At 41.2% G+C, this 22076-nt stretch overlaps 3 protein-coding genes across 3 annotated transcripts; 2 read left to right on the top strand and 1 right to left on the bottom strand.

Annotated features, from left to right (window-relative positions):
• The first annotated feature begins 1875 nt into the window (after positions 1-1875).
• On the top strand, positions 1876-10535 carry LOC117372993 (uncharacterized). The gene is made up of 7 exons (XM_055222918.1): positions 1876-2555; positions 5218-5368; positions 5522-5589; positions 6189-6301; positions 6931-7022; positions 8871-9298; positions 9735-10535. The coding sequence occupies exons 1-7, from the start codon at positions 2256-2258 to the stop codon at positions 9930-9932; spliced, it is 1350 nt and encodes a 449-aa protein (XP_055078893.1). The 5' UTR covers positions 1876-2255; the 3' UTR covers positions 9933-10535.
• Positions 10536-10958: 423 nt separating this feature from the next.
• Positions 10959-17814, top strand: LOC117373805 (uncharacterized). The gene is made up of 5 exons (XM_033969910.2): positions 10959-11191; positions 13576-13872; positions 14224-14591; positions 14756-14967; positions 15114-17814. Exons 1-5 carry the CDS (start codon positions 11153-11155, stop codon positions 15971-15973), a joined length of 1776 nt encoding a protein of 591 aa, XP_033825801.2. The 5' UTR covers positions 10959-11152; the 3' UTR covers positions 15974-17814.
• edem2 (ER degradation enhancer, mannosidase alpha-like 2) lies at positions 17814-22063 on the bottom strand. The gene is made up of 12 exons (XM_033969145.2): positions 21817-22063; positions 20967-21077; positions 20850-20889; positions 20571-20676; positions 20221-20346; positions 19855-20066; positions 19649-19790; positions 19361-19485; positions 19120-19264; positions 18617-18738; positions 18258-18423; positions 17814-18172 (listed from the first exon to the last, which is right to left on the bottom strand). The coding sequence occupies exons 1-12, from the start codon at positions 21921-21923 to the stop codon at positions 17952-17954; spliced, it is 1623 nt and encodes a 540-aa protein (XP_033825036.1). The 5' UTR covers positions 21924-22063; the 3' UTR covers positions 17814-17951.
• Between the last annotated feature and the right edge of the window lie 13 nt (positions 22064-22076).

Below are 22076 nucleotides of genomic sequence, written 5' to 3'. Positions count from 1 at the left end.
AAAACAATTTGAAATGTGGACTCGTCAGACCACAGCCCACTTTTCCACTTTGCGTCAGTCCATCTCAGGTGAGCTCAGGCTCAGAAAAGCTGGCGGTGTTTCTGGGTGTTGTTGATATATGGCTTTCACTTTGCATGGTACAGTTTTAATTTGCACTTGGAGGTGTAGCAACGAACTGTGTTAACTGACAATGGTTTCCTGAAGTGTTCCTGAGTCCATGTGGTAATATCCTTTACACATTCATGTCTGTTTTTAATACAGTACTGCCTGAGGGATCGAAGGCCATGGGCATTCAGTGTTGGTTTTGCGCCTTGCCGCTTACATGCAGAGGTTTCTCTAGATTCTTTGAATCTTTTGTTGATATTATGGACCATAGATGATGAAATACCTAAATTCCTTGCAATTGTATGTTGAGAAATGTTGTTCTTTTGTTCTTAGACTGTTGGATTATTTGTTCACACAGTTGTTTACAAAGTGGTGAACCTCACCCCATCCTTGCTTGTGAACGACTGAGCCCTTTGGGGATGTTCCTTTTATACCCAAACATGATATTCACCTGTTTCCAATTAACCTGTGGAATGTTCCAAACAGGTGTATTTTAAGCATTCCTCAACTTCCCATTCTTTTGTTGCCCCTGTCTCAGTTTTATTGGAATGTGTTGCAGGCATCAAATTGAAAATGAGTGAATATTTGCATAAAAGCAATAAAGTTTATCAGTTTGAACATTAAATATCATGTCTTTGTAGTTTATTCACATCAATATAGGTTGAAAAGGATTTGCAAATCACTGTATTCTGTATTATTATTATTTTTTTAAGTTTTACACAGCGTCCCAACTTCATTGGAATTGGGGTTGCATATTTATGGAGAATTGTAGTGACTGCTAATCACAACCACTGGTAGAGATCGCAAAATTACTCAAACATGCATTACATGTAAAACCTCTTCAAGCATGTCTTTCATGAGGGAACAACCTTGGTAGAAAGCTGAAAAAAAAAAGTAATTTTGCATAATACCCCCTTCTTTAAATATTGCTTTGTTTTATCTTGAGCTGCTGACTTTTATAGTGTCTGATACTATATGTAGAATCTGCAGAATTTTACATCTCTCATTTATGTAAGTTTGTTGGATGACTCTGTGAAGATAAAAAAAACAAACAAAATAAAAGTAAAATTTGGTGTGAGAGAAAGAGGGAGGGTGAAGGACTGAAAAGTGACCATTCAAGCCTGAAAACACAACAACAGAAAAACAAAAGAGCATTTGGGGAGAGAGCAGAGAAAAAGTTGGGTGGTACCAGGCAGTGATTGGGAGGAACTCACTCCATGAGCGGGGAAGGGGGGGTTTGGGATGGGAGGAGGAGGTGGGGGGGGGGGGGAGGGGGGAGGGGGGGGGGGGGAGTGTCCACTCAAAGTACAGTGTGCAGAGTGGTCCTAGGAGGAAGGAGTTTAGGAGACGTGTATGTGCATGTGTGTGCGCTTAGAGGGTGTTCTTAGGGGAAGAGTATTTCCCAACAGCAGATATGAGTTATATTGTTACAGAAACTAGAGCTGAAACAACACTTTACAAAGACAAATGAAGAAAGAATGTGATGGAGAGGACAGGAAACAATTCCACGAAGAGGAAATAAAGACAAGAGGGTCAGATATCCAAAAGGAACACATAATAAGTTTAACAAAACACAAAGTATAGTTTGCCCTTTCAAAATGTTTGTGAGTGCAAGCAGATTTTACTCCAGATGCCCCTCCTGAGACAAGTTTATCAGTTCATAGGACTATTGCAGAAACTGGGGGGAAGGAGAGGTGCTCAAAATGTCCTCAAAATGGGAGAAATGAAATAGAAAAAAAAGAACAGAGCAAAAGCAGACATGTGTTTAGTTTAATACATGCAGTGCCCCGCTCACAGGGAACTGGGTGTGAACCAAACTGATCAGGAGAGAGAAGGAGAGAGAGACAGGGAGGATCCTGTATTATTACAGCAATACTGGACCAGAACCAAGACCAGGGTCCCACAAATCCAAGTCTAGACCACATCCAGAGCAAGGCAAGGTCCAGATAACAACCAAGAAAAGGGTTCTCCAAGTCTAGATCCAGAGTTAGAGCTATCTGTAGAGACAGAACTGATCAAGATCAGAACAGTGTTTACTCTGGGACCAAGGAGGATCTACAGGACCCAAACAGAGACCAGGATCAACTCCAGGACCAGGGTTTTCTCAGATCTGGACTCATCTCTGGAGCTTGTGGACTACATTTCTGAGGATGCTCTTCTGTGATGATCTGAGGGTGCAGAGGAGAACCGTCTGGACTAGGACTAGAACAGAGCCAGATCTGAAAGTAGGACTGGACCAGGATGAAAGGATTCTTGCTTTCAGGTATAAAGTCCGGGCTTTGATCCCAAGAAGGTCAATAGTCCAGTCTATAGTTGTGGTCCTGGTTCTTCTGGGATCTCTGGTGGCTGTGGAGGGGATTCTAAATGAGGATCAGGAGGAACTTCTAGTGGAGCTTCACAACCGCTACAGAGGAGTGGTCCAACCCAGCGCCTCAGCCATGTTGCCTTTAGTAAGTTACTATCATTAAAACCACAAACTGTACTACAACAAGCTAGTACAAGACACACAGAATTACAACATGGTGTCTGTCATAGTGTTCACAGTTAAAATCAATATTAATATTAATATCAATATTTATCTTCAACACCTGTTATTATCATCACCCATCAGTGATTAGTGGAATGTCATGTGTATAGGCTACTCTTAGTATTCTTTATGGATCTGACTGTAAAAAACTGTGCTGTCTAAAAGTGATATAATAATAAATATCTGTATAAATAAATATATAATTTAATATATACCACACACCCTTGAGCTATAATCCAAGGAGGTATTAAACATACTTTGTACACCACGACTTTATAAAAAGGTAAACAATCTGGAATAGACAATAGAGATATATAATTGACCAAAACAGTGTACTGACAATATTGTTTGATTATTAGGCATTTGGTATAGAATAGAAATAGGAAATAGAATAGAAAAAAATACATACTTTGAATGCTTTATATTAGAAATTCTAACAACACTATTGTTCCTTCAGATTGCAGAACTAACTTTATGGTTATGGGTGTGGCCACATAGGCCTATAGAATAATGCACCAAAGAGGTTAATACATTAAGTGGCGAATCCGCTGTGAGTGGACACTGTGCTCCGTTGGGCTTCAATGAAAGTGCACACACCTAACCCTAACCTTGGGCTGGACGATATGACCAAACAACATAGTTGTTAATTAATTGTTTTAGGCGATTTGGGTGTTAGGCAAAATTATACTCTCATTAAATTAAAATAGACTTATTTTCTTAAATTGTTTTGTATAAAAAGTTATGTTCTGCTACTCCAGGCAGAAAGCAAAGAGCCAGTGAAAATATGATGAATATGACACATTTTAATGAGTTCCTATATAATGACTGAAAAAAAAAAATTATCTTAATATATACTCCTGGAGTATATATTCAAGATATACTCCAGGAGTATATATTCCTGGAGTATATCTTGAATATATATGTGAGAGAAGTGTGTGAGTGAGTGTGGGTCTGATTGGTTAATCAGATTTTTCAGTCTTAAATATTTGGAGTAAGTGTGCATAAGAGTGTCTATCAGTCTGTTGCTGAGTCACAGGCACAACAACAGCACATTATTATTCAGGACAAAAACTAAACCAGTCCGGACCAGCTTTCAGGACCAGGAACTGCTTTTGTCCAGTCACATTTCTCTATTGCTGACTTGAGTCATTTTATGTTCACATTTTTCACAGATTGGGGGTTTAAATCCTACTTTCACCTGGCCAAGACATTTTGCACCTTGCCAATGTAAATGTGTGTCATTGCTAGGCAGCTGTAAGGACCGCAGGTGCAAACTGGTGGCCATGCTTATACCACTGTCGCTCCACCCAAGGCAGCTTTGGATAATCAATTAAAGAATAACAAGGGTGTGAATAAGTTTGACACTAGTTTAGTCCTGGTTTAGTCTTATTTTAATATTATATTGTTTATGAAGGGCGTCGCCTGTTGCTAGGTGGATTGTGCTCTGATGACATCACTCTGAGCACGTGTAGGGTCCCTCCAGACTGTAATGGGAACCACATGGAGCTGTTCGTAAAATGACATTCTATTCAGCGGACTCCACCTAAAGCTGTCCAGAACCTAAACCAAATCCAGACCCAGGAAAAGAACCGGGTCCAGGTCAGGTCCAGAAGAACTCTGACCAAAACCATAACTAAAATACCGTGAATACCTTTAGATCAGAAATGGATACAATGAACTCAAAATGTGTATGAGTTATTTCAGAGTAGTGATAATATAAGGTGGAAAGCATGAAAGCTGAGGATTAAACCAGGGATGCTGCAGTTTTGTGAGTGCTCTAGCAGGTGAGCCACGAGGCAGCTCCTCAGCAATTACCTGCTGCTATTCCTCAATGCAAAACTTTTTCTTAAACCTTTTTGGTCTGGTTCGATCTTGATGTTTGTGGTATGAGTGCATTGTATTCTGGGAGTGAGATCAGATAGTCTCAGAGGGTTTGGGAGTGGCTCCAGATGTTTTTTAGAACTTTAACTCATACTGAATAAAATGGTGACATCACAGTTTCATAACTGTACAGCTGAGTCCTGCAGAGAGAGATGAACGTTTGAATGAAACAGAGTAGAACTGCAGTATATATCGAGTATAGTTTGAGTTGTCACAGTTATAAATTGCTAAAATCATGAATAACTAAAATCTAATCATTGCCTTTGATATTTTTGCTTTACCAGTGGAATTCTTGTTGCATTTTTTGCTAAGGTGGGTTTGCAGTATGTGTTGTTTCCACCAGAGGGAGCCACTCCCTCTGAAGATTCTAGACTTTTTATTTATTTATTTTTATGTATGTGCATGTTTATGAACTTGCTCTTACATGTTTCACATTTTCTAGATATTTGTTGGACCAAACATTTCTGGAAATGTGTCTCTTTTTAGATTTGTGTTTTTGGTTCAAATCTGTTCCACCGCTCATGCATTGTAGTGTGAATGTGTTTGTTCTCTTCTAAGTGCAAACAGGAACTTTGCAGGTCATTATGTCTTGCCCAAGGACCATAAATAAGCCATGTCAATAAGTGAGATGGAATCAACTTTAAGGTGAATAGGTAAATGTCTCTAACAACTGTTAATTAAAAGTTTCCTGCTGTCTTTCACAGAAGTGGGACGGGAACTTGAAGCTTGTGGCTGAAAAATATGCAGCTACATGTGTGTGGAATCACAACCCTGAACTGGAAGACACTGGGGAAAACCTGCACGTTGCCACCGGAGAGCTGGATCTGGAGAGGGCTTTGGGGAAGTGGTTCCTAGGTCAGAAAAAAAACCTGACTTTGTGTATTATAAATCAAATACGAAACAGGTTTAAAGGACTCTCTGATATCATCTCATGCATTCATTGAGATGTAGACATCTAGAGCAACAAATTCTTGTGGAAATTATATATCATTCTCTTGTTTTGCGCAGAAAGAGTGGACTATAATTACTACAACAACAGCTGTGAAGAAGACAAGATGTGCGGACACTACACACAGGTCTGAGCCGGGACTTTAACCAGCCACCTAAACCACAACCAAACTGGACTTGAACTGGACTTAAAGTGGGATTAAAACCTAAACACCACCCACAACCACATTTCAAATAGAGCTGCTAAACTATACCTGGAGGACTCAAATAGAGAGTGAGAGGAAGGAGGGCGGGCTTTAGAGGTATAAGGAACACTGTGGTCTAACAGGGATCCAAACCTTAAACTCTGCCTCAGGTGTTTGTAATCAGAAACATCTGGCTGTAATCAGGGCAGTCTTTCGTGATGTCACCAACTACTAGAAATTGCAGTGGCCAGTGAAGGTAGCATAAACTTAGATTTAGATGTTTCTGATCAGAAAGCTGCAAATGTACCTAGTTTGCACTAAAGTTGCCAAAAATGACAAGGAACAGGAGATAATGCTATTAAAACACCATGTACACCATTTTGTAGTGAAAAAAGGGGATTTAGTAAAAAAAAAAAAAAAAAGGTCTGGCCTAAAGGAGTGATGTGGAGTTGTCTTCCTGTTGAGCCACCACTCACTACAAGTGCCCAAAATACCTCAAATCCTTGAATGTTGTTGTATTTGTGTTAATATTGTCCTTTTAGATGGTGTGGGCAGACACACACAGAGTGGGCTGTGCAGTGCATCTCTGTAGTCAGATGGAGGGACTGGACTGGACTGAAGATATCCACTTCCTTGTTTGCAACTACTATCCTCCGTAAGATTATACTACTATTATCTATTGATCTAAGTGCCAATTGCTAATTCTGAAAATCTACTTCCTCTTGTAATGATCAAAGTGCCCATATTACACTATTTTCTGTTCTCTTATAATGTTGTTTCATCATCACAAACATACCTGGAATTGTGTGTTGTTTCACTGACATGTTTAACACACATATCTAGGCAGAGTTGTTTTTTGTTTGTTTTTTTGTTTTTTGTTTTTAAATCTCAAATAGAAAGCACTCTTTTCCACCTTGTGATGTCATGTGGTAATACAGGAAATGATCCACACTTTTTTAAACTCCATACAGCTTCACTAGAATTATTTGGATGATTTCAACCTTGAAATTACCAATTACTCTACTGAGCTAAAGGTAAAATGTAACTTGAAAACTACTGCTTCATGACATCATAAGGCGGAATAGAGCATTTTGAGCTTTGGAAAGTTAGACAGACTAATAATAAAGGGCTGTGTGAATGAAGCAAAACACAACTCCAGGTATGTTTTTGATGCAGTAACAGCATTACAACATGGCATAAAGCTCACAATTGTTTGGGTAATATAAGACCTTTAAATAAATGGGCCTATGCTCTGCTCACATATTTTTGTTCACATCTTTTCAGTGGGAACTATGAGGGAGAGCGCCCCTATGTGGAGGGAGATTGGTGCTCTCAGTGTCCAGAGAATGTTCAGAGCTGTGAGAACAACCTCTGCGGTAGGAACATTTTAGCAAACTAGCAAAACACCAGTGTGACCCTAACCCTAGTTTTAACACTTACTCTTCTAGGTAGACTCTGTACACCTGACTGCGGATAGGTGCGTTGGAGAAGAGGCACTAAGCTGAAAACGTTTTTCCCGCACACTGTCTAACTTTTCGTTCACTTTTATTAGTACAACGTTTCCGTCCCTCTGACCTTCCCCAGATATGAGTACAGCTCCTTCCGCCCCCCTTATTTAAGTGACTGCCCCCTAAAGAGTAATCAACCAATCACAACAGTGAAAAAATACATTCACAATTTGACCCCAACTTTACAGCGATATTGTACATAATTGACTTCGCACCAGTCTCTTGTGAGTTAAAACACATGCATAATCATTTAAAAAATATAAAGATTATTATCACTATTAAAATAGTAACAACTGCATTTCATTATTCTGGATTTTTTTTTTTTTTTTTAGCAAAATAAGTTTCAGCTGATTAAAATGAATAACAACCGGAGAGTCTTGGCCCTCATTACGCCTTTGTGCTCGCAGTTTTGAGTTTTCGTGGCGTCTTTCCAAGGTATTCAAGACCGCATAGGCAGCAGCAGGTAAACTACCTGGGATGCGCTTGTCATTACGCTCCTAAGGCCAAGGACAGACTGCACGCGTATTTCTCCCTACGCAAGCGTAAAAACTGCACATTTTGGACGCGTGTTTTGTTAGAATGCATTAAAAGTGAAATGCACTGAAATACATAGAACGCATGCATTTGTTGTTGTAGTTGTGCATTTACCATCAGCACGACCTTTTCCTAGGGCACTTATGTATCGTTTGAAGGAGCCCAGGTTCTGAAAGACTTGCGTTTTGCTTTGCGTTTTCAAATTGATTTAGGAAATCCTCGCGTAGCCTGTACAGACGTTAATACAGGCCTATTCAGCTAGTTATTTTTACTATAGACCTGTTACAAGTGTCTACACGCTCCCCTTCCTTTCCCATTAAGAAACACAGAGCCAGTGCGCATACGTCCTGCTGCTGGAGTGGCCGTCCTCACGTTGACGCGCTGCTGTGTTTTACTCACCTAAACGTATTGGATTTTTACTTAACAAACTCTTAGTCCAAAAGGCTTAAATGATGAATTGTTGTTTAACGTAATGTCATGATGGTGTCCCTCCCTCCATCGTGTCATGAGGAAGGTTAATGTAAACTTTTCGATGGCCACTTAATTTAATTAAAAAATAATAATAATTTAAAAAAAAAAGCCAGAATAATGAAATGCAGTTGTTACCTTTTTAATGACGATAATAGTCTTTATATTTTTCTAATTATTATGCATGTGTTTTAACTTACAAGAGACTGGTGCAAAGTCGGTTATGTACAATATTGCTGTTAAATTGATTGATGCAAAGTTATGTACAAATTTGCAGTTGGGGTCTAATTGTGAAAGTATTTTTTCATTCACAATTTCGTTCATTTTTTCACTGTTGTGATTGGTTGATTACTCTTAAGGGGCAGTCCCTTAACCTATATAAGGGGAGCGGAAGGGGCTGTACTCCACCTGAGGAAGGTCACAGGGACGAAAACGTTGTACAAATACAAGTGAACCAAGAGTTTTTTAAGTCTTCTTAAAAAACATTTTGAACACATATTAAAATGCCACATCTATTCCCCCTAAATAAAAACTCTTCTCCAAAGCACATACATTTGTTATTGACCTGTAGATAGAAAGCCCCTTGTCAATCATTGTGCAAGCAAATGTGATTAATGTAATCAAACAATAAAGAACCAATCAAGCAAATGATTAACTCATCCTGGCCATCCTCGATAATTCTCCATTAGGTGTAAATATGTTTGTTTCCTCCAGCTCCTGAAGAAGAATTAGAAGAGGAGCCCGGATCAATTTCAGAAGAGGACCAGCACTCAGTGACAAACAGGAGCTTTACTGACTCCCCTGCAGAGGTACCAATTCTGACGCAAGATCAAGACCCAGACCAAGATCCAGATGAGAAGAGAGAACAAAATCCAGAGCAGGATACAGACCATCCAAAGGAGACCATAGAGCAGGAGGCAGCAGTCCCACCTCCAGTAACAGAGTTCATTCGACCAGAACCATTGGGCACTCCAGTTCCTAAAGAAACTGAGATTGGTCTAGAAACTGGACCAGAGATAGGACGCAAGTTTGGAGGAGTAGAACCAGAGGCCGGATCACAACCTGAACCAGAGACCCCTAAAGAAGATCCTACAAGAGGTCCAGCAGGGGGCGCTGGGGTGCACAGAGAAGATGACCAGAAGGTAACTCTGCTAATCTTAAGCTTGATTTTAAGCTTTTTTTATTCAGTGTGGACTCACCAAGCTGACTGATCTCCAGTTTGTTCTACGCTTGCTACATTCAGTTATGTTGAGCATCTGGAAACACTACAGAATTTCTTAAGGAAAATGAATCAGTTAAAAAAAACAGCAAACATTCAATAATGCATAAAAGAAACTATACTACCTTGTGTATGCCCAATATTGTCTCATCTCGGAAGCTAAGCAAGGTTGGGCCACCCACCTTCCCTAAACTGCCCCATTAGTAGCAGATATATAACATGCATTTGATGTCTTCTAAACCAAGCTGAACTGATAAAGATCAGGACTTCACTTTAGTTACTGAACACTTAAGACAGTTATTGGTTTGGTGTGTCCTGACATGTACAGTATTTAACTGAATTCTCATTTGCCCTCACAGACCAGTGGAAGGGCTCCTCCTACTCACACTCTTCCACCCCCTGGTCCTAAGACCGCTCCCCCTGAGAACCGTGGGCAGAAGCAGAAGGGGCCAGTGGAGAAACACAGACGAGATGAGACTATGGCTTCCTCACACTCTGTGGTCCTCTCTGGGACCTGGAGTTTGTTGTTTTTATGGATATGTTTGCTCCTTCACTGAGCAAGCTGCTAGTTTCCTGTCTCCCTGATAGCCGCACCCCAGAGATCTCAAAGTTGAACTCAGTAGATTTCAGGGCCACACAGTGACAGAATGGTTAGTTAGCGCTTTAGCCTCCCGGTAGACAGTTCCAGGTTGGATTCCCAGCAGGGTGAGCACTTTCTGAGTGGAGTTTTCATGTTCAGCTTTGGTTGCCCTTACCTCTGAAAATATGTGCAATAGGGTCGCACTGGGACCAGGAGTCCCCTGACAGTAAATCTCAGTGGGACTATCCTGGTTCAGGATTGTTTAACCAAATTTTTCACCGTGGAGCGCCCCCTACATTTCAGAGTAACCATATACTATAATAGTAGAATTATAACCATCAACCAGTTTAAAGGTACAATGTATTGAGTTCTGCTTCATGATCAACATTCTCTTTTTGGTTTACCTTGACTTCCTGTCTCATGTTGTTATTTCAATTAGATTTTTTTTGTTCTGTTGTTTTTAATGTCATGACTCTAACTGGACTCTGTGTAATTGCAGTAAACTGTACAGACTGTAAATAAACATTAGTTAACTATAAAAACTAATCAATTTCTGTCATTTATATTAAAAAATAATCTTAATAATGATGGAGTCTTTACTTTTTGTAAAAAAAAACAAAAAACTTACTTTCCCTAATTCCCTGGTGGCAGGAGCAACAGCAAGGTAAGAAAGACGATCTTTAGACTAGAATAATTTTGTCTGAAGCTGTCACTGTAATCAGATTTGCATTTACAAGAGAGTCCTGAGTACAAGCTATAAGTATAAACAAAATGTTATAATGTGGATGAAACACCTACAGCTTTAATATATAACTCAACAGTTCGTATTTATGACACTGAAATCAATTAAAAGTATAGAGGTCACACTGGCATTTTTAATTTACACTGATTGAATTTTTCATGGTTTATTATGTGTGGCTCTTTGGACTCCACCTCCCATGATGCCATTCATCTGTGAGCCTGCTGCATGCTGGGAGCTGCAGTCCACAGCACCAAACAGTGCATTGTGGGGGAATCTCAGTTTGAAAATGAGACGCACTCAGAGCAAGACGCACGCAGCTGGCTCCGGTCTGCACCTCCCTGAACCTGGATCTAGACTTGGACCAAGACTTGGATCTGTGTGTCTGGCTTTCTCTCCCCTCTCCTTCCCTTGCCTCCTCGTCTCCTCTCCTCGTCTCCTTGGTTGAATGTGCAGAGATGGGCTGCAGATTGAGTGTGAGCAGAGGCAGGAATAGGGTGAGTCAATCTTTTCATGAACCAACACAATCACACAGAAAATACAGCACTCACACATTTTGAAATAAGAGTCAGCACAATATCCCATTTTACATAAGAGGAATGAACCAGATTTGTCTACAGTATAGCGATGGCTTTGATGCACTAGTTAAATGTGAATCCAGTGGGGCAGTGAATGACAGCAGAGAGAGTGACAGCTGAATTGTTTTACACAGAGAGGAGAGAGGTGAGGATGTGGAGGCTTAAGTCTCACTGTCAAGTGGGCAGAGGAGGAAGGAGCTGTTTAGTCCCGATTTACAGTTTGACTATAGTTCTGATTTTGACCTGATTTAGTCTTGATTTCTAGCTTGTTTGCTCCTCTTTAAATGTGCACTATGCAACTTTTCTGGTGGGGGTTCAACACATGCGTATCTCCATGGAGATATTCCTTTTTAGCCTGGAATGTTCCACAGAATGACATTGAACATGCCTATATTGCATTTGTTCAATATTCCTGCTTGTGTCTATGAAGACAGATAAATTTAATGCCAAACTATGGAACATTCCCGGCAAAGCAATAACATTCTCATGGAGACAAGCAGGTGGTGGACCCTTCATCAGGAAAACATAGTGTACCTTTAATGGTTTATACTTATTTTAGATCCTATTTATTCTTGTATTTATCCTGGATTGTTCAAAGTGGTCTAGTCCATCTGGTTCAGATGTTATTAGGATACTTTCACACTTCAGCTTAGTCCTGATATTTGCATTGGTCCTGATCTAGTCCTGGTGTAATCCTAGTCTGGTCCAGGTTTAGTGTCGGCTGTACTATAGTACCAGTATAGATGCTGTTTTGATGTGGTGATTTGGTGTGTGTGCAAGTGTGAAGTTGTCCTGATGAATGAGATGTTCTGATCCTAAAGCTTTTGGACAGAAGAGTACACACAGTACAAGGGCATGGATCCAGTCCTGCTTTAGTCCTGTATTTTGGTTCTTGTGTGGAGAGACATGGTGATGATTATGCACTCTGATAGAGGAGCCTTAAGCTTTTGGGGAAAACTCAGACAGAAGTAAAAATATGGAGTGCTACCACAGGGTTTAAAATACATTTGCTCATTAGGCACTTGTCTAATGCAACACCAGCAGCTCTATCATTATTGAGCGTTAGTGTTAAAGTTTTGGTTCACTGTAAAAAATAAAATTATTCTCTATTAGTGTTGTCTTGATACTAAAATTTAAAACTCAGTACTGATTTTGATACCTAAATTTTAAAATCCCTTTTTTAGGCAATATTGTAATTTTTAACACTAAATAATCATATTACTTAAACTATTATACCATATGGTTTGATATTAGTTCTGATATAGCTCATATTCATTCTAAAACTGTTATCCTGTTGATGTGACTATTTTTAGTTTTGATACCTACTCAAATGAGAATCTAGTTTCTGTAATGGTTTTAAATTGATTAGCTATCTGATTTTTCATACTTTTGACAACCCTGTTCTATACTGAAATGCTGAATGTATTTTTTGTATTATTTATTTCATTATTAATATTTTCAAATGTGATAGTGTAAATTAGTCTTAGAAGTCTTTGTGGCCGGATTATGTTGACTCAAGGCAGTTTCACAGCTAGAGGAGAGACAAGAAACTCGGTCACTCTCTTTTCTCCGAGTGTGTGTGTGTGTCAGTGCGGTGGGCTGTTCAAACGTCAGGTCACATCACTGTCACACATTCAGACCCACTCAGCTGTACTGCTCTGTGCTCTCTAACACAGTGGACAACACTGGACTACATTTCCCACAATCCACCAGCACTGCCCCAGAGCACAGCTGTACTGCCCTGTGCTCTTTAACTCACTAGAACACATTACCCTGAATCCGCCTCCACATCGCTCTCGGTTCACAATAGAGATTGGGAATGTTTTCAAAACTTGAGCATAAAGCAAAAACAAATGGTCCGCCATGTAATGTATGACATTAAACCTAACTATTTTGTATTTATTTAATTTATGACATGATTATTATTTGAGAAAAAATCCCTCAAAAGCATGCATTCTTACTCATCAGACCGGCTTGTCAAAGTCTGATCTCATAAGATCTCAAAAGCTAAGCATGGCTGGCACTAGTTAGTACTTGAATGAGGGACCATTGAGAATATCCAGTGCCACAGAGGTTTTGTCCTTATGCAAGGCACTTCACCCATGTTTGAATGTGGTGTGTCTGTGAGTGATGGTCAGAGGGGCTGATGGAACAGATTGGCAGCCTCACTTCCATCACTCTGCCCCAGAGCAGCTGTGGCTACAATGGTAGCTTACCACCAGTTGTTTTGAAGAGTAATTCTACTGAAAATCAACCAACACTAATTTCTGGTCCAGCAGTTTAATGCGTTCTGTGTTCCTCAGTCTAAGCCTCGGCCCTTGCAGCGCTCCCATGGCCCCGAAGAGCTACACTTCCGAGATGAATTTGGTCAACCAATCACAGTGCAGCTTGAAGAGAGAGGGCGGGGTCAGTACAGACCAATTGAAGCTCATTGGGAGATGGGTCAAACTCAGAGGCCATGCTACGGTGAACCTTACATTCCACCGGACCTCTACCCCTACATGTCACATGACCAGTTTCCCACTGCTAGCTGTGTCCCAAGTGTGTCCTACAGCCTAGATCAAATGGACCAGGTGGACCCAGAGTGGCTTCAGACCCAGGTACAATCTCTTATAATGCCATGTTCTACTAAATACACATTTTTAAGATTTGAATCATGTTATACCTCATGCCTCTACCTCAAAAACTTACATGAAATAGTATTTTGCAAACATACCTTTTCTGAGCAGGGGCTTATCTTAATCAGAGAAGAATTAGCTTAAGTTAAAATATGTGGAGTCATCTGTCGGTATTCTATTATACAGAGAAAAGCAGTCTATATGTAATGTGAGATGTCTTCACTGACCACTCAGGCTGCAGGATGAGGCTGAGAACCAAAAACATTCAAAAGTCAGAGGATTGGCCAGGCTACTCAGTGACTAACATTCTCTATCATTCCTGTTTCTCCTCAGTTCGCATGCCCCTGGCCTCCTCCAGACCTCAGGCCAGATCCCACCTTGGATCTGGATCAGGGTCAGTCTGGTCCTGGTCTGGTTCCGAACTTCCCCTGCAATTCTTCTCAGTTCCTCAAGGGGATGCTGCTCTCGGAGGCAGAGACTGACATTGTGTCATCACTCCCAGGCCACACCCCTTCATCCCGTGGCTCCTCCCCATCAGACTCTTTGACATCATCTTTGACATCAGAGCCCAGTGATTCAGGCTTTCACAGTGTCAGTACTGCAGGCCCCGCCCCTAGAGCTGTCGGCCCCTCCCCAGGACATCACCGCCCGCATCTTCAGAGAGGACGCTGGGAACTGCAATCAATTCCTGAGAACTGGAGGTGGGTCAGAATAGTTTAGTTTGAAAGTTTCTTAATGAGCCAATGCTGTATTACCACATTGGATGGTAAAAAGCTTGCATAGCTTTTAAGTGCATATTATTACTCTGAAATTCTATGATCAAATGAAGACACGTGTAATGAGCCTTATTGTGTCTGGTTCTTAGTCCCGCTCCTCACTATACGCATCAACATTCGGATCCAAGGGGATTCTGGGAGATGCAGTCCATCCCAGAGTCAGGATCTAGGGCTAGCTGCAGCGTAGGCAACAGTACCACTACAACGGTTCACTTTCATCGTCCAGAACGCAGCCCCACATCTCCCCGGCAACACAGCCCCCGGTTACAGCGACAGCGTTCACCTGCTGCCACACCCCTCGGTCAGTGAGTCAGTTGTACTCTGTGCACTCTTTGTGTACTAATTCAGGTTCTGTTGGGACTATGATGTCATTGATCCTGTTTTGTTTCAATAATTCTACAGAACTTTAATGTTGTGATGTCATCTACAATCTTTTTTTTTTTTTAGGCTGCCGCACTGAGCCCTGCCAGCGAAGAGCGCTCTGGCTGCAAGATGGATCCAGAACTTTAACAGAACCAAATCGAAGCCAAACTTTCACCAATCTCAGCCAGAATCAGAACCAGCATCGGAGGAGAGCAAGCCATCCCTGCACCCTCCAGGCTTCAGAGACCCGGACCTCCCAGAGCATTCCATCTGAGACCAGGTCTAATCAGATCAGCACTGCACCTAGGAGGAGCCTATCCAGAACCAGCCAATGGGATCGGAGTTTGACCCATGACAGACAACCCAGCTTAAACCAAGACCAAAACCAGGACTTCAACCAAATCGCTCAAAATTCTTCTACATACACCCCACAACCCATCACAACCAGATCCAGAGAGTCCTTGGATCAAGTCTTCACCAAGGTTAACCGGACCAGAGACCTTAGCCTGGACCAAAACCCTCACAGTCCTCTGACTCGGACCTCTCAGACTCTCAAAACTAGGTCCAACCGAGAGTCCACTCCCCAGTTTTACAGCACAGTCCAGTCCAGCCCCAGATCGCCCAATCAGAGGCCACTTCGGAGGCATCGAGCTCCACGATTGGTCCATCAGAGGAGTGATGTCACCACTGATGAAGAGTTGTTCCCACCTCCCCAAGATCGCCGCAGACCAGGACACAAAACCCGGATCAGATCCTCCCAGAGTCGTTCTGGGCCAGACCAGGATCCACTCATGGTCCTGAGAGACCAGAACTTGGACCGCATAAGGACCAGGCAGATTCTTGACGAGTGGACCACCATTGAGGAGCTGCTGAGCCATGGGACTAGAACAGAAAACAGGAGCAAGGGCTGGCCCAGTCCGCTCCTGTCTGTCACTACAGTCTGATCAAACCAGAACAAGTACCAGAACCAGGACTATCTACACAAGACCAGAACTAAGGCTAGAAACAGAGCCAAAACAGAAGAACCTAAAACCTGTGTTTACACATATCAGATGATGATCAGAACCAAGTCCAAACCTCATGTGGACCAGAACAAGATCCAATGCTGATAAGAACTCTGTGACTGTTTCTAAAGGAGAGGAAACGGGTCCTGGATTAAACTGTGAATAACTATGTGAATACACTTTGTGAAACAAAATTTGGTTTCAGACTAAGTACACAGCAAAAAAGAAATACTTCAATATGAGTTTAAATTCATTTTGACTTGAGTAGTTTCTAGTAGGTTACAAGCTAATCAAACAATACATATTCTGTTGTCAGACAGGTGTAAATATTCAGGTATAACTCTAGAGTAAAATTTGCCCAAAGGCCCTGATATTCATGTAAGGAAAAAATATGTTTTAACAACAATATAGGCTTATATATATTTTTTAATTAAAATAAAAATATGGTGAAATTAAAAGTCAAAATATTACAACAGCCTCATGTCCCAACCAAATTTGGATCCAGGCTTGGTTGTGAACCAATCTGAACATTTTTTATTTTTATTATTATTTTTTTAATACATTTTTTTCATTAATTTGGTGTGTGGCCATTTTACTTGACCTGGAGCTGGCAAATGCGTTTATCTACATAATTGCCATCATTAGCAGCACCACCTCCTCAGACCTCTCTCTTCTCCCCCTGTAGACAACGATGGCACTACAGCCTGAGATTTCCTCAGTAGAGGAACCTCAGTTTCACACTGTGTGCATTTAGCAAATTTTATTCCCATCTTTACGAAACAAATCTGTTTTACTGCTACCAAAAAAAATCACTGTACACCTGACACCTTAGAGCCCCAATCCCTTGCTCTAAACCAGTGTTTTTCTGATTCCAGTTCACAGTTGTTAAAGATGACTGAGGTGAGAGTGTGGTCCAGCTCATTCTTTCACTCTCGTTTCCATCTGAGGGTCTCCATGGCGACTGTCTGAGCGTCTCCACGGTGACCGCTGCATCACAGTTTCCACAGCAACACTCTGATGACTCCATCACTGTCGTCGTCATTTAACCACCTCGTCAATTCAGCAAGTTCACAAAATCATGACAGAAACACTATTTAGCAGTCTTAACCAGGATCCTGGCTCAGATCTGGTCCACTGCTCCTGACAGGTGCAGTAGATGAGGGCAATGGGTCAAATGAAGAGAAATATTACTACACAGAAAATACAGCAACAATAATATATAGTACATGTATCAAAAACGTTGTACAGTTTAGTGCTTAGAGGGAGCAATCTCACTCAGGACAGAATACAGCTTTATTTGATGTTCCAGATCAGCACTAAAAATGTCCCTTTACTACCCTTTGTGGCTGAAAATATCTTTGTGTCAGCTAGGATATGAAGCAAAGTGTTCTGCTGTTTGAGGCTATTTGTGAACCTAACTCAACCTATGTGTTGCTAACAAACTGTGGTTAAATAATGTACAGGCATGCAGTGCAGGTAATTATGCTTAGGAACCGAGTTTATGTTTCATCTCAACTGTAGTTCTTTACAGATGGCGTATAATAATTAACAAATATTACGCTAGTAGTGGCACATTGAAGTTACAGAGGAACAGTTCATATCAGGACGAAGAGGGTTTGTTTGTGGTATTTTTGTAAATAAAGCTGTTTAAATTAAGTCTAAATTTGTATGTTTTTTATTTCAGCTATAGTACTGTGACAGGACTTGTACTAGGCATGGGAATGATGATGCAACAGTACCCCTCCAGTTCCCAGATGAACGCTTAAATAAATACATCGTTTAAGAAAAAACAAATGAGTCTTTATTGAAATTAAAAACAAATGTAACACACGCCATCTTTAAATACAAACAAACATGTATTTTTAAAACATTGTTATAATGCTGTTCTGTCCCAGTTTAGTTTTGGTTCACATATTTTTTAGTTGTTCTCACTGAAGACTTGTCCTGTAACTGCAAGTCTAGAGCTGAAGGGTTGAACTGGACATCTAAGATTTGAGCTTTGTGACTGACCAGTAGATGATGCAGTGGGCTGGCCCAGTAAAATGTTCCTAATCTCCGACTGGTCAGACTCATGGCTATGGCAGCAGTACAAAGCAGCAGCATCGATGGGATGGGCCTCAGTATTGAAGATGTAGGCTCCTGTTGAAAAGTTTTAATTTAATTGTACTTTTCATTCAATCTGTGTAAATGCTAAACAACTCCAATGTGTGTGAAATTAACTTACCTGTCCCAAGCACACACCTTCCAGATGGCCCACCCCCTTCTTCCCATGGCCCTCCCCCATGCAGGAAATGGGTGGGGTCAAAGAGCAGGTAAAGGTATTTAATTGTCTCTGCCAAAAAGAAGGACTCCATCCTGTTGTCTAGTTGGTGGTCCCTCAGATCTTTCACCTGAAACAGATTGTATCAAAATTATACTTTATAAACAATTTAAGTTTTTAGTATCAAAACTGATTTTGAAATGGTTATATTGTGACTATATTAATCTAGAGTCATAAAAAATATAAAAACTGAAATAATACATAAAAATACCCAGTCTTAGTAGTAGTAGTAATAGTAGTAATAGTAGTAGTAGTAGTCTCACTGAGGCATATCCACATGGTGTGCGGCTGATCTTTTCAATGGACTCCAAAGCGTCCAGGCCCATCTGCAGGTACAAGTGATCCCCAGTGGCTCGGAACAAGTACATTGCACTTTCTATCAACTCTGAAACCCCAAAATATATTTAAATAAATCAGAAATACATATTTATACACACACACACACACACACACACACACATATATAATACAATTAGAAAAGGAATATACACTCTTAATTAACTCATTACTTATTTTAAATCTAATATTGATACATGTCATGTATTGCACTGGTCCTGACCCTGGTTAGTGTCATATCCTTGTCTAGGTGGCTTCGTGTCTGGTCTAAATTGTTTGTGGTTAGTTTACTTGTTTACTTGCTTACTTGCTTATGCACGCACACACACACAGTAAAAAAAAATTTATTAAAATGGTTTGGGCCATGTGCTGCGTTGTTTTGGGTAAGTCAATTTTTGGTATAAATGGGTAAATCCTGTTTATTTCTTACCAGGTCTAAGAGGGTAGCCCTCTCTCTTGTCCACAGTATAGCCCTGTGGAATGCTGTAGAACTCTGGAAGTCCTCCAAACTGTCTCCAGACCGAATAGTAGTTCTGGAAGGTCCGCATTGCACTTTCCAGATCGCCAATCAAAGACTAAAGGCCATTGACAATCAAGTTTAGTCTAAACTAGTACTAGGGTGGCATTTATGTGTTTGCCCAATGATCCCACTCCTCCCAGATAAGTTTTACCTGTAGCCCAGGCCAGAATGCCTCTAGGGACTGGAAGACGGGCATGGACACAGTGCCTTTGTGCATCTGGACCCACAGGTACCAGTCATCAAACCGAGTGTAGTTCTGGATCGCTCTGTCATATTCTGAAATAAATCAAAGTAATAAAGGCTTGATTCAGCCTTTTACACAATTTTCGCATACAATAATCTTAAAGTTGCATCTCATTATCTATTTTACATCTAAACATCAGCTGTTCAAATGACAGACTCAATTCATGGACAAATTCTATCCTTTTGTGAGCCATACCATGGAACATGTGCAGTAGCCCTGAGTCCTGGAGGAGGATGGCTCCTTTGACCAAATATTCAAAGTAGGAGTCGACTCCAGCTCCAATCCCTGCATCCTGAGCCACCCACTTCTGAGTCACAACATCTATGTGGTTTCCCACCTGGGGACCAAAACAGGCTAAGGTTAGTCCAGGTTCAGTTCTGAATGAAGTCCACGGTCAGTACCAGTCCAATGCTGGACCTGGTCTCCCACAGAGCTTGCAGAGCCTTGCGGGCCAGGTCCTCGTAGGTTTGGTTCCCGGTGAGTCGGCTCAGAGTTGCAAACTCCAGGATGAATGTCCCCACTCCAGCTGTACAGGTGACTGGGGTCTCGGAGGGACTGACTCCACGGAGCAGATTCACTGTCCCATATGGCATCCCAGAGGGGGTCTCAAAAGCTGGAGAGAGAGACTTGGAGACTTAAGAAACATTGACCAAAAAAAAAACTAACAAAATTTGAATTGTATTATATTGATATTTCAATATTTAAATTATACCTAATGTGATGTTCGGTACATGTTTCATATATTTTTGGTTAATTGTGTCTCTGACCTGGCAACAGTTTCTTGGCCGCGTCATCTGCCATCCTAAGTAATGGACCTGAACAGGGCCAACCAGGCTCTAAGTCCAGACCAGCCCGACCTGAGAGAAGGTGAGCAGAAAGCAAACCTCCCACCACTGCAATAAGAAACAGCGTTCCAAGTTAGGAATAATAACAGATTTATAACAATGTGAACAGAATTAAGAATGAAATGAAGGAGGTCAGACTGAGCAAGTTCAAGGACATCTGAACATGTTTAGAAGGAACATTAATATGTCTAATTAGATCTGAACAGTCAATGACAAATGTAGAAGAAACCTTAAGGTGTTCTGTTCAAGCAGGACTGGAAGAGGTTTTTTACCTCTGATGTTGGTCTCAAAAACTGAAGCATTGACATCAATATCAAAGTCCACCGTTTCCTGAAGCAGAGAGGCCACTCTCTGGAACTCAGTTCTGTTCCCCAAAACCTGCAAAAGACCGCCCCCCAATGGACATGAACAGCAGTACATGATATACAAATGTCCTGAACAGTGATTGGTCCTGCCAGTGATGAGGCGCAATTAGTTAGTTCAGGGCTATGATTGGTTGCTTCGCTGTCATTGGTCAGTACTGAGATGTGATTTGTGTTTGGAGGACTCACCAAGAGAGTGTCCAGTGCATCAATTAAAGTGAGAGAGAAACTGGAATGGATATGAAAGAATTCAGAGTCATCATCGAGGGAAGGGTCACACACATGAGGAGTATGTATCTGCCTTACCTTCCCCAGGTATCCTGTCCGTCACAAGTGAGGGGGCGGAGCTCATCATAGGGGAAGGCATGGTCCAAGTAACTGTTGTAGGCATGATAAAACATGGACCGTATCCTGGACCTAAAGAAAAACTAAGTTTAAGTCCTGGTTACGTTCTTAAAGTGGATATCTCCTATCTGCTTTTTCTCCTGAAGCTTACTCTTCATCTCTCAGCTGGTTGTTTTGAGTTGTTGGCGGTTAACCCATGCAAACCAGTCAGGTAGGATTTTGCTTACAATTATATTCTAATCATACACAGTCTGTGGTTCTAATCTTTTACTCACTCTTTTTGGTTATGTTGTTGTTGTATGTTTAGGTTATGTCTTACTTTGTTATAATAGTCTCCCTGCAACTGTCTTGCCTTTCTTCTTTCATAATTAAGAGGATTTGTTGTCATCGACGTGTGCCCTCTGGTTGCCGTTTCCGCACACAGCCCAATTAACTGTTAAAGATGCACTGTGTAACTTTTAGAGGCACCTGGCACATGCTGCTTGTCTCCATTGAGATTTTGTTGTTGTGCCTGTAATGTTTCTGCTTGTGTGGCATTAAATGTATCCATCTCCATAAGGACAAGGACATTGGTATCCCAATCAGGTCATATTACAGGTGAAATCTGTGGAGAGATGGACCCACTCACAGTCAGAATGCATGTTTTTCAAAAGTTTTTTTTGAGTAATAGCAAGGAAAATAGAATGCCACACTGTGGAACTCCCCAACATCCAACATCCTAACTGAGACAAGTAGCGGAGCCCCCACCAGCAAAGTTACATAATGCAGTTTTAAGTGGCTGGCCTGTAGTTGTGGGGCAGGTGCGTGCTACCTGATCGCCTCCATCTCCTCCTCCGTGAACTCCCGTGCGTGCGTGTCTCTCAGTGCGGCTCCAAGCGCGAGCACGAGCAATAACGTGCATCCCGCCGTACACGCCATCTCTGTATGTTCACGAGTCTCACATCAGACACAGATGTACATTCAAAACATAGTAATAATCATATAAATCAAACTGAAGTAAAACAGCAGACGTAACCAGGAAGAACTGAAACGACGCATGCGCAAGTACATTCAACATTAGCGAGTTGCGTT

Source organism: Periophthalmus magnuspinnatus, chromosome 7 (genome assembly GCF_009829125.3).
Source record: "Periophthalmus magnuspinnatus isolate fPerMag1 chromosome 7, fPerMag1.2.pri, whole genome shotgun sequence".
Taxonomy (NCBI): domain Eukaryota; kingdom Metazoa; phylum Chordata; class Actinopteri; order Gobiiformes; family Gobiidae; genus Periophthalmus; species Periophthalmus magnuspinnatus.
This window is presented reverse-complemented; position numbering and strand designations above follow the sequence as displayed.

Bases quoted from the DNA above. Each gene is read 5' to 3' on its own strand.
- LOC117372993 (XM_055222918.1), top strand. From the start codon at position 2,256: ATGCTCTTCTGTGATGATCTGAGGGTGCAGAGGAGAACCGTCTGGACT. The intron at 2,556-5,217 runs GTAAGTTACTAT...TGTCTTTCACAG, and splicing joins CCTCAGCCATGTTGCCTTTA to AAGTGGGACGGGAACTTGAA. The intron at 5,369-5,521 runs GTCAGAAAAAAA...TGTTTTGCGCAG, and splicing joins TTTGGGGAAGTGGTTCCTAG to AAAGAGTGGACTATAATTAC.
- LOC117373805 (XM_033969910.2), top strand. From the start codon at position 11,153: ATGGGCTGCAGATTGAGTGTGAGCAGAGGCAGGAATAGG. The intron at 13,873-14,223 runs GTACAATCTCTT...GTTTCTCCTCAG, and splicing joins CAGAGTGGCTTCAGACCCAG to TTCGCATGCCCCTGGCCTCC. The intron at 14,968-15,113 runs GTCAGTGAGTCA...TTTTTTTTTTAG, and splicing joins ACCTGCTGCCACACCCCTCG to GCTGCCGCACTGAGCCCTGC.
- edem2 (XM_033969145.2), bottom strand. From the start codon at position 21,923: ATGGCGTGTACGGCGGGATGCACGTTATTGCTCGTGCTCGCGCTTGGA. The intron at 19,486-19,648 runs GTATGGCTCACA...GATTTATTTCAG, and splicing joins GCTACTGCACATGTTCCATG to AATATGACAGAGCGATCCAG. The intron at 18,739-19,119 runs GTAAGAAATAAA...TTGGGGTTTCAG, and splicing joins GGGCTACCCTCTTAGACCTG to AGTTGATAGAAAGTGCAATG.